The following is a 15,213-nucleotide window of genomic DNA, read 5'->3' as shown; positions in this document are numbered from 1 at the left end:
AGCCCAGCCCAGTCTGGCAGTGCCAGGACACATCCACACGGCATCTCATCCTGCTGCACTCAGGAACGAAGGACCCAGAGCCCCCTGCCCTTACAGCAGCATCCAGAGCCAGACACACTGCCACCTCAGAAGTACAGCCTGTGCACCTTGCTTTTCAGAACCAAGGGCTCGGATGTTGCTCACAGCACTTGGACACTAGAAGGCACTGAGCTCCCGCCTGGGAAGCAGGATTGGGTCCTGTGCTTGAGGAGCACTGCACAACTCAGCAAGGAGGACAAGGAGAGCAAAACCAGGTAGGGCTGGCCCCCTCGAGTGGGGCCGTATCTTACACACGTACATAAATACAGTTCAGAGAGGGAAATGGGGTGGGGAAGAGGCTCTGCTGCGTTGCACTCAGTGCGTCCCACAGCAGTCAGCAGCACGTGTGTCCGTGGTGCTCCAGGAGGGAGGTGGGCAATGAGAGTGGTCATGACATCCTTCATGGCAGCTGCTCCCAGGCAGTGGGGCAGGAGGCAGCTCCCACCACTGCAGGGTGTTCCTGTCCTTCCCTGTTACACTTGCTGGCACCAGGGCCACATGCTCCCTGCTCATAGCACCTGTATCTCCCAGATCTGTGTGGGGCGTTCTTCAGCTACCTCCCAAATGATGGCATGGTCCCGGTCGTATGATCGGCCGCCTGCAAAGAGGAGAGTGGCCCCATCTGACACCTCATTTCCACGGGGTGCCTGGGACAGCAGCCCCTGTGCTGGCACCACAGCTTTACCTTTTACATCGAGAATCATATCCTCGAACATCTGGCTGTGAATCCGTCCCTGAGAATTGATGCTCCAGGTCTGACGTGGCATCCGGGTTTCGGACCACAGCACGGCCTTTGCTCCCTTCCCAGCTGGACCGATGACCTGCAGGCTCATGGCGGGGGCAACCTGCAGTGGGAGGTGGTGGACACGTCAGCTCCATCCCCTCCATTGCCTCCACCTGGTGAGGCTCAGGGGCTTTGGGCTTGGAGGTTTCATGTCAAAGGCATCTGGTTCTGGGGTGGGACATGGGGTAGGCAGGAAAACAATGAGGGGCAGGCATGATCAAGGTGATAAAATCCTCTGGTGTGGCAGAAATGCATTCATGTCTCCAGAAGAGACCGGAAGAAGGGAGAATCAATGGGCTTTGGTGACGAGGCTGAGGTTATCCTGGGAAAAAAACAGGTGGAAGCCCTAAAAGGTCTGTCTGGGGCATTCCCAGGTCCCCTCCATCTCCAATCTGCAGCCCTGACCTGGTTTTTCAGCAGCCCATCCTCGTAGTACCAGACAGAACTGCTCTGCTCGCTCAGGCTGGAGACCACCACGCGCCCTGCTTTCATGTCCTCCACATCATCAGGGACAGACAGGTAGAGCTGCAGCTCCTTGCTCCTGATGCGGAAATAGATCCGTCTCTGGAAGGAGAGAAGCTCTTTTTGCTCAGGATCTCTGCAGCGCCCAAGAATCACATTGTGCATGTCTCCACAGCGCCAGGGTGATGGCTGTGGCCCTGGTTCATCTCACAGCTGGCACAGCATGGCTCGCCATGCCATGCTGCCAAGACATTGTGCAAGGTGCTTGCCCGTGGGGAGCATTTCGCCACGACAAATTGCAGGGAGGAGCAGGGAGCCGAGGAAGGTTGGCGGCACTTTCATGGTTGAGCACTGCCAGCAGCGTGCTGCTTTCCCCAGCCCCATTGCACCAGGGCTGGTTTGGGGGCTCCCTGGGTGCTCACCTGGCGGATGGGGTAGAGGGACCCCACGTGCTGCAGCCCGCTGTAGGTCAGCCAGTTGGTGATCTCAGTGCACTCCAGCAGCCACTGGCGGCCTCGGAAGTCACCGTGCTCACACAGCACCCAGCTGCAGAGATGGGCAGAGTGTGGTCAGCCTCAGTAGGCAAACAGACCTCAGCTGGGATGGGAACAGCAGGGCTGGGCTCACTTACATGCCGCCTTTGACACGCACTGACAGCACATGGTTGTTGAAACCCTCTGCCTGGAGACTCCGCACTTCACTGTTCAACTCGATCTCCTTCCCCTCGAAACACTCCAGGCCGTGCAGGAAGATGGAGGGCTCTGAGAAGAACTGCAGGAGGGGGCAAAGATGAAGGTGTAAAGGGGGAAAGCTGGGGGAAGCCAGCACCCATGTGTATGGATGGGCTCTGGGGCTGGAGAACAAATGCTGCAGGAAACAAGGAGGCTTCTGAGGGCTTCTGCCTCAGTGATGTTGGATGGACACTCACCACTGGGACTTTCTTCAAGGAGCGGATGGTGGTGGAGGAGAGGCAGCCCATGGCACCCAACGTGGGGTACTCACCCTCGGACAGCACATGCTGCTGCCCAGTGAAGGCCTGGCTGTCAAACAGGATCCAGCTGGCAAGGAGCAGAGGAGCATGTTTGAGATGATGCAGCCATCGTGGGGGGTGAGTGTCTCCCAGGACTCCCCGTCCTATCCCCCACCATTGAGACCCCAGTGCCCTACCTGCCCCCACGAACCCTGCAGGAGCGGGGCACAAAGCTGTCAGGCAGGGCACTCTGCTCGTCCTCAAAGGCAAGGTGCTCCCCCAGGAAGTCAGGCTCTGAGAAGAGCAGGATCTGGGGAGGGGCATGGAGAGGCTCAGTGAGGCAGGCAAAGCAGCACTGTCACTATCCCACAAAGAGTGGTGACACCAAGATCGGTGTGTCTCCCTCCCCACACACCACTCCATACCTTGGAGACGAAGTGCAGGTTGTGTTCCCTAACCTGCAAACAAACAGAGTGGGACTGGTTGCCAGCTCACCCAACCATGGGGCACCCATGGGTGTGCAGAGGGGGATCCAGGCTCTGGGGGTCCATGCACACCCACCTGCAGGATGGGCTGTGCCGAGGCAATGCGGCAGTTGGTGGCTCCCCAGTCCTCAAAGTTGCGATACACTCCCTTCTCCAGGATGTATTGCTCTCCCGAAAAGTTGGGGCCCTCGTAGGCCACCCACCTGCCAGGGGGATGCAAGCTCAGGCTCAGGCTTGGCCATCCCTATGTCCCTTCTGTCCCCATGTCCCAGGTTCCATACTCACACACCACTCAGCACATGGATGGACTGTGTGACGGTGCCATAGCCAGCCAGCTGTGTATCGGGCAGTGCCTCACTCAGCTCCACGCTGGGACCCTCCTCAAAGTCCATGGCTTCGAAGAGCACCAGTGCTGGGTCAGAGAAATCCTGCAGGGACAAGCCCCGAGCCCTCAGTTTGTTGTGGGGAAGGGATTGGAGAATGGCTGCTCTCCGTAATACATGACATTATGGGACATGGGATGGTGGCACCCGATGCTCTCACCGTCCGTATGAGCCGTAAGGACATCAGCTCCTTGCCGTAGCCACCCCACTGCCGCCAGTCCTGGTACTCTCCTTCTTCCAACAGGTACTGGTGGCCACGGAAGCCCTCCTTCTCATAGCCGACCCAGCTGTGTGCAAGACACTGAGATCAGACAAGCACTGAGATCCCCACAGCTGAGCATCTCTGAGATGTGCCACCTCACTGCGTCCTGCAGCCCCCAAGCCCTCTCCTGTGGGTCACTCCACTGCTCACCAGCCACCCAGGACACGCATTGAGCCCACGGAGGGCAGCGGCAGTTCGGGCAGGCGCTTCAGGTCATAGACATCCCGGCTGATGATGAAGTTGTGTCCCTGGAATCCCCTGTCCTCATAGATCAGCACCTGCGGCTCGCCAGGACGCTCCACCACCGGGCAGCCCTGGGAAATGGAAGTAGAGGCAGAGCGATGTGCTCACACACAGAATACGGCCCCAGTGCTCCAACAGCCATTGCTTACCAGCCTGATGGGATGCATGGAGCAGATGGATGGATCCTTCGCTCCCCAGGCCTTCAGGTTGGGGTACCTGCCAGGCTCCAGGACATAGGGGTCATCATCGAAGAAGGGCTTGGAGTAAACCAGCCACCTAGGGAGGAAATGCCCAAATGCTCGTTGGTGGCTAGGAGCGTCCCGTGCCAGCAGCACCCCACACCCTGTCCTGCTCACAGTCCCGAGTGCACAATGATGGAGGAAGCAGTGAGTGGCTGCCCCTGCACGCGGGTATCCTCGGCCGAGTCGCTGAACTGCAGTCTGGCGCCTTCTCCGTTTTCCTCAGCAAACAGGCTGATCTCAGGCGTGCAGTAATCCTGGTGTGGGGAGAGCACAGAATGAAGGGTGGCTGAATTTGGGAGGGCTCCGCACCCCATTTTCCAGCTGCTCACCTTCACCACCCTCTTGAAGGAGCCGATGCGGAAGGGCCGACTGCCACGTGACTCATCGCTCTGCCCATACACTATCCAGGGGTTGTCAATCTCCACATCCCCCTCTGCCAGCACACACTTGCGCCCATGGAACCGTGGTTTTTCATACATCACCCACCTGCCATCAGGGAAATGCCCATTGCTATGCTTACCAGTCTCTGCCTAGTGGCAGGGTGCAGAACATGGCCATACAGAGCCTCCAGCAGCATCCTGTCACCCCAGTATTGGCTCATGGCCATAGCCATTGCCTGTGGCACAATGGTGACCACTGAACATGGGTTGTGACACAGCCTCCTCCCCAGCTGCCCCCAGCCTTGTCCCTGCGTGGTCCCTACCCTCCACGGATGACCCTGATGGAGATTTTGTGTGACAGCTCCCAAGATGTAGCGTCGGGGACATCACCCCAGATCTCCCGTCTGTGCCCTGCGAAGCCGGCCTCAGAGAAGAGGATGATCTGGTTGGGGTGACAGCAGATTGCTCAGCACCGTGGCCCCAGGGCCAGCCCTGCCCAGCCCCGGCCCCATGCCCCATACCTTTCCGGGTCTGGCGTTTATCTTCACAGAGCCCTCCTTGTCATCCTGCTGTGCGCACCCGAGGACACATGAAGAGCGCAGGACATCAGCCGCACCAGCCATTGCCTCAGCCCAACAGAGCAGCAGCCAAAGCCTCGCGTCTACAGCCAGCAAATCCCTCCCACTGCCCCGAGCAGCCACACCTCAAGCATTCCTGCACCACCTGGAACAGCCTCTGCCCAGCCCCTGCCCTCTGTCACCCATCCCCACACCCTCCTATCCCCAGCCCTACACCTGCCCATCCCAGAACCTTCTCATTACCTACACTGGTAGCCTCGTAGTGCTCATTCTGATACCTTCCCATCACCCATCCCAGAACCCTCCCGTCTCCAGCTCAACACCTTCCCATCCCAGTACCCTTTCTCACTGCCTATGCTGGTACCCTCCCATCACCCATCCCAGCACCATCCCATTGTACTGGCAGTTATGCAGCACAGCTTCCCCCAATATAATGCACCATCTATAGGCTGGAAGCAGGGGAAGATGCTCAGGGGATTCAGATCTGACACCCCCTATGTGCCTCAGCACCCTCAGGCACTGCTCCAGGGCTGCACTCACCGGGATGTCAGTGGGGTATGGGGCTCCGGCGCTCTCTGGCTCTTCAGGAACAGAAGGGTTGTGGTCATGACTCAGTGCTTCCAGCTCAGTGCTGGGCTGGTCACCAGCACCTATACCATTGGAGACCCCATTGTGGGTGCTGGCGGAGGACACGAAGCGGCTGTAAAGCATGCTGTTGTCCAGGCGTGAGTAGGGCTTGGCCTCATCTGCTGCAGCTGCACGGTGCTCCAGGAAGTCAGAGAGCAGTGCCATCCCTTTGAGGACATTCCCTCGGAACAGAATACTGCGCTCACCCGTGGCCCTGCCCTGCATCGGCCCCCCCAGGAGCGAACCCAGTTCCCCATTGCCATTCTGAGCCTTCCTCAGTGCCTTCTCCCCAGGGCTCAGGTAGGGGTTCTCAATCTCCTCCTCCTCATCGTGGCTCTCAGTGCCCTCTGGGGGGGTCTCAGCTCGTTGTCCCCCCCCTCCCCATGCCAGCAGCTCCTGCAGGGCAACAGGCAGTGAGATGTGGGTGCGTGGGGCCACGCGGTCCTCATGGATGGGTGGCAGTGCTGTGCAGCGACCCAGTGCTGAGGGCCGGGGCTGGCGCGGAACCTTGGGTGCCTTCCGTATCTCTGAGGGCTCCATGTTGCGCAGCGTGTCCACGAAGATTTCCATGTCCACCACCAGCTCAGGATCCTCCTCGGATGCATCTGGGGGACTCTCTGATGGTGGAGCTGGGGACTCATGGGAGGGCTCCGGGATGCTCTCACTTTGGGGCTTTGAGATGCTCTTAGATTGAGGTTTGGGGACACTCTCAGGTTGAGGTTTTGGGATGCTCTCACCTTGGGGTTTTGGGTCACCCTCAGATTGAAGTTTTGGGGCACTCTCAGGTTGAGATTTTGGGGTGCTGTCAGGTTGGGGTTTGGGGACACTCTCAGGTTGAGGTTTTGGGGTGCTCTCACCTTGGGGTTTGGGGACCCCCTCTGGTTGGGGTTTTGGGATGCTCTCACCTGGGGGTTTTGGGTCACCCTCAGATTGAAGTTTTGGGGCACTCTCAGGTTGAGATTTTGGGGTGCTGTCAGGTTGGGGTTTGGGGACACTCTCAGGTTGAGGCTTTGAGATACTCTCACTTTGCAGTTTTGGGACACCCTCAGGTTGAAGTTCTGGGACACCCTCAGGTTGAAGTTTTGGGACACTATCAAGTTGGCATTTGGGGACACTATCAGGTTGGGGTTTTGGGATGCTCTTGGGTTGAGGCTTTGGGACACTCTCAGGCTGGGGCTTTGCAGTGTTCTCAGGTTGGGGCTCTGCAGTGCTCTCCATAGGAGGCTCAGGGATGCTCTGGGTGTCCTGGGCCACACCCTCATGATTCTTCACCATCTCACCCTCCTTCATTTCAACTTCTGTGTCTTTTGGAGATGCTCGTGCTCCATGTAACAGCTCAGGTCCATTGCTTGCTTCCTTGGAGATGTTTTTGGAGGTGCCACCAGTTTCCTCAGAGCTCTCTGTCTTGGGCTGTGTGGCTGAAATAGAGCCATCCCTATGCACTGCACCTCCTTCTCTGGCTCCAGACTGATCTGTCAGAGGACACTGGGCACTGGTTGTACTGGTTCGCAGGTCCTGGGGTTTGTCTCTGCCTCTTGGCATTGCATCGGACATGGATTCATTTGGCTTTGGACATTTCTCCCTGGAGGATTCCCTGGTATCCAGGGTGTTCGGTGAGCTTTTGCCACGTGCTGTGATCTTGGTGATGCCACCACCATCCGGCTTACAGCCTCTCTGATGCGATGGGGGCACAGTGGTGGCTTTGCACACTCCATTTTGGGTTTTCCTGCCCTCCTCCGCCTCCCTGCCCTCCCGCAACACAGTGACGTGCCTGGCCCTGGGCTTGGGGTCACGTGTTGAGCGCTGGCAGCGGGGCGCAGTGGGGAGCAGCACGCCGTGCATGTAGCTCTCACGGTGCACAGGGACATCTCTGGGCGCAGGCACTGTGTCATCCTCCCGCTTCTCCTCCCGCCGCCGTGGCGAGAAGACCTGTGAGAAAATGGGGCCGTGCGCTGCAAAGTCCTTCAGGATGCTGACAGAGGATGAACAGCTGCGCTGCGTCACCGCGCTCGGCCCCGACGCTGTCTTCTCCACGATCTCCCTCTCCCAGGCCTGCAGCAGCAGGGAGACGCGGGAGGGGCTGCCATCCCGGCCCCCCCCTCCTGCCGTGTGCTCCAGCCGTCGTGACACCAGTGAGACTTTCTGGAACCGGGATCGGCTCTCGGGTCCGGGTGCTGCTGTTTGCTTCATGCTCAGCTCGGCACTGGAGATGAAGCCCTTCGCCTCACTGTGCTGGAACGGCAGATCCATGCGGGCCCTGCCACCACGCAGCAGGGCTGGTGGAGCTGCAGGGAGAGGCACCGGGATCCAGCTGAGCTGAGACCCCAAACCTTGAGCCCATCCCTTTGGACTTTGGTCCTCCCCTCCGTGGTCCCTTAGAACATTCTGGGGGTCTTGAGCACACAGGTGGTAACTTTGTGTTTCCTTAGAGCACCTCTTGGGATGCTCACCCATGCATGACCTGGGGTACCACCATCCCTTCATTGCAATGAAATAAAATTCAATGCAATGCAACAACACAACGTTTCATGCAATGCAATGACATGACACAACATGCAGCACAATGCAACGAAATGCAATACAACTGCATGAAATGTAAGAAATGCAATGATATGCAATGCAATGCATTGAAATGAAACGCAGTGCAACAAACTGCAGTGCAACAAAATGCAATGCAATGCAATGTCTGCACGTCCCAGCGCTCTGCCACACCACCTGGGCAGGATCTGGCTGTGCTGTGCTCTGCCCCGAGCTGCAGGATGAGTCAGGAGGGCGCAGGACTGCACCGAGTCAGCAAAGACAGCAAACAAACAAGCCCAAAAAATAACAGGGAAGCAGCTCCATGAGGTGAAAGGGCCTCAGTGGGGCCGTGCCACAGCACCCAGGGGTTTTGCTGGAGGCTGGGGCCAGCAGCATCTTCCCTTGATCATGGCAGTTATTGCTCAGCAAAGATGGGATTGCTCCATCCACATCTGAGGCCCCACTGGCACAAGAAAATGAGCTGCATTAATTACCCGCTGCTTGCACCCTGATCAGAGCAGGCACCCAGCACCCTGTGCCCGTGTCCCCATGCTGGGCGGTGCTGGATGCTGCCGGGGAGGACATGGGCACCCCGAGGCCGCGGCTGCCAGAGTGACGCCATGCAGGGCTGCGTGACTGCCCCAGAATGGTTTTATTGCTGTGTTTGGGAAATGGAAAGCAGCTGACGAAGCAGCTGTGGATGAATGAGCCAGAAGTGTGGCAGCATCTCAGCATCTCCCATTTAGGGGCTGTTTGGTGTCCCCAACCCAAATACCAGCTGTATGTGGGCTGCAGGGGCAGCGAGAGGGGCTGGGACTGGGGTATGGCCCAAAGAGTGCTAAAATTTAGCACTTTCTTGGCTGGGGATGGGGAAGGCGCTCCATGGGCTGATTCCTCATGGATGAGAAATGGATTTCTCCCATGCGGCCACTTCCCCCATCCCTGGGGTCAGCGCTGGATGCTTCTTGTTGTGGGGTTCACCCGGGGCTGGGTCCCTCTAAACCCCATCACATCTGCTCTGCCCTCCACCAGAATGTTTCACTGATGGCACGGGAACATTGGGTCCTGCCCGCCCGCCATGCACCCCAGCCTGACAGGTCTTTCTGGTCTATATAGGAGGGATTGGTGTCATTTTGCAGTAGGCTATGAGACCATGTCTGGGATAGTGAGCAGGGCTGGATGTAGGAAGAGCTCAGGCAGGGCCAGGCATCTGCATCAGCAAAGCTACATCTGGATCCACGGAGCCACAGCTGGATCCATAGGGCCACAGATGGCTCTGGCACACAGTGGGTGCTGAGGGCACACCACCCCCATGCTCTGCAGCCCTGCCTGGCACCAGCACCCCAGATAGAGGCAGGTGAGGATGTGGCTGTCCCTGCACGCCGGGACACGCTGCAATGAAACCCAGCTGTATTGTTGCAATGGGCACTTGGCACAGCAATTAATCACCTGTCCCACCCAAGCAAACCCGCTCAGCTAATTGTTGGCTCTTGCTATTCAGAAGGGTCCCTAAGTAGCCTGATCAGGGCTCCTGGAACCTGATTAAGATGCCTGCAATGTAATGAAGAGACCAAGGGCTGAGTGGCAGCAACCTGTGGCCAGCTTTGAGCTTGTGGCCATGGGGAAATCTGGCCTGCAGACACACTGGGATGTTCCCAATGTCTGCAGGTAAGAGCAGACCTGCTACCTCCAGGAAAATCGAGAATTTGGTTTGAGCGGCTGCTGCACAGATCAGGACTAATAATTAGGGGAAGGGCAATTTCCATTTCCCCTTTTGTTACCGGTGCTTCCGCAGCCACATGCCCTGCAGAGAGGAGGGGATGTGGGTGGGCATGGACCCTGCTATCTGCTAGCCACAAGGCCACTGGGGCTGGGTGAGCACTTCTTTGTCCTCAATGGGTGTGAGGATGTGCTTTGGGTTGGGAATAGGGTTAAAAGCCTGAAGGAGTTGAAGCCGAGTGGCAGAAACGGGCTTTGCAACCCAACCCGTGCCGACATCAGCTCAGTGGGGACCAAACGGCAGCATCGGCACACGGATCTGAGCACGGCCCTGACTGGCAGCAGGTGCCCTACAGCTCCTGGCCCCCACAGCATCCACGGGCCCCAACCCACACCCCACGTACCTGCCGCCCGAGGGTCCCGCCGCGCCGGGTGGGCACCGCACTGACCAACCGCACCGAAGGCACTGCGCAGGGCTCGGGGTGCTGCTCCCTGCGCCGGCACGCCGCGGCTGGGCGGACCGGCAGAGTCACCCGGCGAACACCCAGCCCTCGGTGAGCACCCAGCCCTGGCGAGCGGAGGTTTGGCATTCCTCAGGTGCTGACAGCCGGGGAGCCGGTCGGGCTGGTTCCCCAGCAACCCAGCTCCTCCATTTCCTGAGACTCAGCAGCGCCGGTCGGGGGACCGGCCCGCCTGGGTTGATGAGGCCCCCAGAGCCCTGCCGGGCCACCTTGGTGGGACCTTTGTCCCATCCGCCGCCTCCTCCCACCACCGGGTCCGTCCCCAGTGATACCGGGTGTCCCGTGGCTGTGATCACAGCTGAATTCGCTGCCAGGGCTCAAAGCACGTGGCACAAAGGGACAGGGTGATCACGATGGTCATCCATCATCCCTGTGCCATAAACGCTCCGCTGCCCCCAGGGGGACAGAGCAGTGATCGCGGTGGCCCTGGGCCACCACAGGAGACATGGCCCGGGGTGTGGGCTGCACTGTCCTAGAAAAGCTCGGACAACGGCACTGGCCCTGGCTCCTCGCCTTGCCTCGGCTCCCAGCCTCGTCCCGGGTCGCCACCCCCGAGTCACCACTGGCTCAGTGCACACAGCCACCATCCTGGGGACGCTGGGGCACCCTGCACCTCGGCCAGTAGTTTCAGGGTGGGATCTGAGGAGCTCACAGTCCTGCTGTCCTCCACCCGCTGACACTTTGCCGGTTCGAGTTGGACTCTGCCCTGCTTGTCCCCATTGCAGAGTTGTGAAACCCCTGGGAAAGCCACACTGTGGGGTCTGGGATGGGGTCCCCAGCACAGGAGATTCTGGGAGCAAAGGTTGGTGCTGTGCTGGAGCTCCTGGAGGAGATCAGTGCCGATATTTGGAGAGCAAACAGGGCCCTGGGATAGGGGCAGCATTGTTACAAAGGAAGGAATTTTTATTGAATAAAACTATAGGAATAATGCCAGCTGCCTTCCCCAGCTCTGCAGTGGGGGGAGGCGGGGGGGGGGGCGGGACGAGCTGTGGCACTGTGACGGTGGCACAGTGTGAGCTCAGGGTGCGAGAAATGAAAGCAGCCAGGAGAAAAGCGCGGGCATGAGTCACATTTAACAGGTAAGGAAGCTGAGGCACAGCTGGAGAAGGGATACGAGAAGGGGAAGAAAGAGAGCCATCTGGGCTGACCTAAAGCCCAGCCGCAGTGAGTTTCCAGCTCTCGAAGGGGCTGAGCACAGGGCAATGCCTGCAGCAGCCATGGGGCTTAGAGGCGGTGGGCTGTGAATGGTCTGTGGGGTAGCACCTGGAGGAGGAGGAAGAAGAGGAGAAGAAGAAGAAGAAGAAAAAGAAGAACCCCTTTTGCCATTTAGGAGGAAAGGACAGGGCTTGCTCTGGCCTGCTGGAGGCTGCTGCCTCTGGAGGGGCTGCCTCAGAGGACAATCTCTTTCAACTATTGATTTCCCTTTATCAGAGAGCAGGAATATGTATGGGGCTGAAGTCCTGATCAATCCCTGCTCTGCAGCCAATCGATCAGAGCTGCCCTGGGGCTTTTATCAAAGGGAGCTGGGGTGCAAAGTGGAGCCCATGGACCTGATCAGGACCCCTCACTCCGGTAGCATAATTCTGTTCCCCTCCCACCCCACGCAAAAAGTGGGAAGTGTGGCATGACGACAGGCCCTGAGCAAGCACTGCTCATCCTTGCATCAAAGTATACTGATGCCAAGGGAGTGCTTTTGGAGTGCTGGGATTCCCATGTAGAGCATCCCTGGGAGCACACCTGTGCACTGCGCCGGTTGATACATCCCCACCATTGGTGTCCCCACCAATGGGAGGTACCTGACAGTCCCTCAATCACAGCGGAGCTCATTAGGGGCACCAGCCAAGGGGGAGGAGCAGCACCACAACCTCAGTTATTGATTGCTTCATAGCCAAAGGTCAGCGGCATGTGCACAATGCCCGGAGGAGGGAGGTGGGTGGCACCAGGGTGGCCGGGGACCACGCCATGGTGGCAAGCACCAGCTTTGGGATCCCTGATGTCCCTCAGTTTCCCCAACAGAAAACTGGAAGAATTGGGGTGAGTTGGCCACACAATGGTTGTCAGCACCCACTGGGGCTGTGCTGATGGGGAGAGAGGTGGCAGTAGGCTCTGTATGTGCAGCCAGGAGGGCTAAGCCCAATGGGATGGGCAGGGGGACAGCTTGATTCACCCCAAAGCGGGCTCTGTACCTTTCTGATCATCACATATTGGTGCTGCCAATGCTGGGAGGTGACACCACAGAGGCAACCATTGAGGCCAGCCATCAACCTGACCCACAGCACCAAAAAGACACCAGTCCCCATGTTTGCCACATCTATACCCCATACAACTGGTTTCACATGGCCCCCAGGCCTCATCCTTTGGGGCTGGGAACCAGTGGGCTGGGTGGCTCAGTGGTGCCTGGCACTGGGTCGGGCACTGCTGTCTCTCACCCCAGCCGTGTGCATAGGGGAAGATTTACCGTCTGTCAGAGCCGGGGCCAGAGGTCAGCAGGGGTCAGAAAGTCCATTTCAGAGAGGTCACTGTCCACTTCTTTCAATCTAATGAAGCCATTATTTGTGAAAGCGGACGCTTTGCAGGCTATTCCCTTGAAGCGGAGCCAGGCGCAGCGACTGGCTCTGAAAGAACAGGAAGGAGTCCCCTTCCCGTTCACATGTGCCATTCAACAGGCCCCAAAAACAAATACACCACACACGGAAAGAGGACGCCAGGACAGGGGGCGGAGAGGACAGATCCCAGTAGGACACTGCCTGGAGGTGCTGTGCTAGGGGTTGTGTAATTGGGCGGTCACCGAGGATGGGCAGAAACTGGGGACTGTTAAGAGATGGTGTTGGCAGGAAGCAGGGGAGGAAAGAAGTGACAAGAAAGAGCACACCAATTTTTTATTTTTATTTTCTCACTCCACACCCATATCCAAATTATTCTGCAAAGGAAAAAGAGAATCAAAGCGAGCTGCCTCAGGTTGGCCAGGAGAGGGTGCCAAACGCTGCCGCTCCCTTGGACAGTCCCGGAGCGGCGATCCCAGGAGCAGGGAATGGGGAACACAGCAAACCGCTGCATGTTGGTGGGAAGCGGGGATGGAAGTGGCACAAAGAGGTCCCCAAAGAGCGGGGGGGGGGGGGGGGGACAGGGAGCTTGGTCGCTTATGATGGCACATGGCGAAGGAATAGAAGGACTCTCCATCTGTCCTTTCTGTTGCCATAGTGGGTGGGAGGAAGAGCATCCAGCCAGACTCTTATCTCCTACTACAGTAGATTGCTCGCTGTCTCTGAGGACTTGACTCAAGAATGGTGTTGGGATAAGAGACTTGTTAGTGTGGATTCCCCCCACCACGTCTATCCCCCTTGTCACTGGTGTAAAGATGATGGACAACCTATGAGCATCACTGCATTATTAACACCACTGCGTGCTGGTAGCAGTGCCTCCTGCTCTGCCCATCCCCGCTGCAATGAGGTCATCGAGGCTCAACTGACTGCGGGCACCAGGGCTGTGTCCTCACAACCACCAAGGCCCAGTTCACCCACCTCCCTGCCCTCGTCTGCAAAGAGGAAAACCGACCTCCTCTTCCTCCTCTTCTTCCTCCATCCCCTAAACCCAGAAGAGCTCAGCAGGGATGGGGCTACGTGGAACTCCGGGGAGTGGAGGGGTCCGGCGGTGAGCGGGGCGAGAAAAGGGTAAGAGGAAGAGAAGGAGAAAGAGAAGGAGGATGAGGAGCAGGAGGAAGAGGAAGAGGAGGATGAAGGCAACCTTCGCGCAGAACCCTGGACAGTGCGCGCTTCAGCACTGCGGACAGCTCCACAGCGCGCGGCCCGGCGGCGCCCCCCGCGCGGATCCCCACGCGGGATTTTTCCCGCGGCCCGAACCTCCGCTCCCCTCCACGGCCGCCCTCGCGGCTTTCCGTGCGCCAACCCCGCGCGCTGCCCCTTCCCCACGCAGTGGGGCCACGCAGTTCGGAGGCCCGCGTGGGGAGGCGGCTCTCGGCGTAGACGATGCTACATCGACCTCCCGTGGAAGCGCCGGGGACTGGGGGGGGGCTGGCAGAGGAGATCACAGACAGCTGGGGCGGCCCACGCGCTGCCCGCACCGCGCGGGGCCGCGGAGGCTGCGGGAGGCGCTGTGCCCCCGCGGGGCGGGGAGGCCGCGGGCAGTGTCCTCCCGCCGGAAATGGAGCTGCGGTCACTCGGCCCTTTGTCCCGCCCGGCCCCGGGCCCGCTCTCCCCTCAGCCACGCGTGGGTGGGGGGGGAGCTGGGATGAAGTCGGGGTCTCGGGTTGATCCCGCGTGCAGCAATTGGGATGAGGCTGCGGGAAGGTCGTGGCGTCCCCAAAAAGCGCTCGCTTTCCCTCGGTGCCCCCTCTCCCCCCCAAAAGCCCGGCCCCACGCGTGACCCGAGCGGCTCGCAGGTGGCGAAACGGCGTGGGGAACTCCCGAGTCCGGGTATGGGTGGGGGGGGTCCCACCTCCTCCCCGTGTCTTCCCCTTGACAGGTGGCCTCGCCCCTAAGTGGGGGGGGTCACACCGCCCCCCACCCAAATCCCTCCCGGAATGTGTCGCTATTAGCGGGGGGGGGAAGGGGGGTTAATTAGGATCACGTGGGGGCGGGATGGCGGAGCGGGGCCCGGCGCCCCCCAGTCCCGCGGGTGGGTCCCGGCCCGGGTTGGGGGTGGGGGGGGGGGCAGCGGGGGCCGCTATTGTCTGCGAGAATTTGGGAGCCTTTGAAAAAACCCTCCCGCTCCCTCCCACCCCTATTGTTGGAGTGAAGATGGAGTCAAACCTCTCCCGGCTCCCTCCTGTCGGGGTCTAAGCCGGGCTTTTTTGTTGCTTTTTTTTTTTTTTTTTTTTTTTGGTTTTTTTTTTTTTTTTTTTTTTTTTTTTTGGGCTGATACCCTCAAAGCTGGCCGAGGAGGAGGAGGGAGGAGGAGGCGGTAACAGCCACAACTCGGAATTTGCAAGCGAGTGTCGGG

At 59.0% G+C, this 15,213-nt stretch overlaps 1 protein-coding gene across 1 annotated transcript; it reads right to left on the bottom strand.

Annotated features, from left to right (window-relative positions):
- Positions 1-587: 587 nt before the first annotated feature.
- Positions 588-7,744, bottom strand: CRYBG2 (crystallin beta-gamma domain containing 2; the record flags this gene model as incomplete). Its single annotated transcript, XM_079546135.1, has 18 exons — positions 588-676; positions 764-923; positions 1,268-1,426; positions 1,747-1,870; positions 1,956-2,095; positions 2,253-2,382; positions 2,492-2,604; positions 2,720-2,752; positions 2,856-2,982; positions 3,065-3,207; positions 3,323-3,449; positions 3,575-3,738; positions 3,817-3,943; positions 4,024-4,163; positions 4,239-4,395; positions 4,613-4,731; positions 4,811-4,858; positions 5,408-7,744. 18 exons carry the CDS (start codon positions 7,742-7,744, stop codon positions 588-590), a joined length of 4,437 nt encoding a protein of 1,478 aa, XP_079402261.1.
- Between the last annotated feature and the right edge of the window lie 7,469 nt (positions 7,745-15,213).

Source organism: Tetrao urogallus (assembly GCF_951394365.1).
Source record: "Tetrao urogallus genome assembly, chromosome: 23".
Taxonomy (NCBI): domain Eukaryota; kingdom Metazoa; phylum Chordata; class Aves; order Galliformes; family Phasianidae; genus Tetrao; species Tetrao urogallus.
Note: the sequence above shows the minus strand (reverse complement) of the source record. Positions and strands in the feature narration are given on the sequence as shown.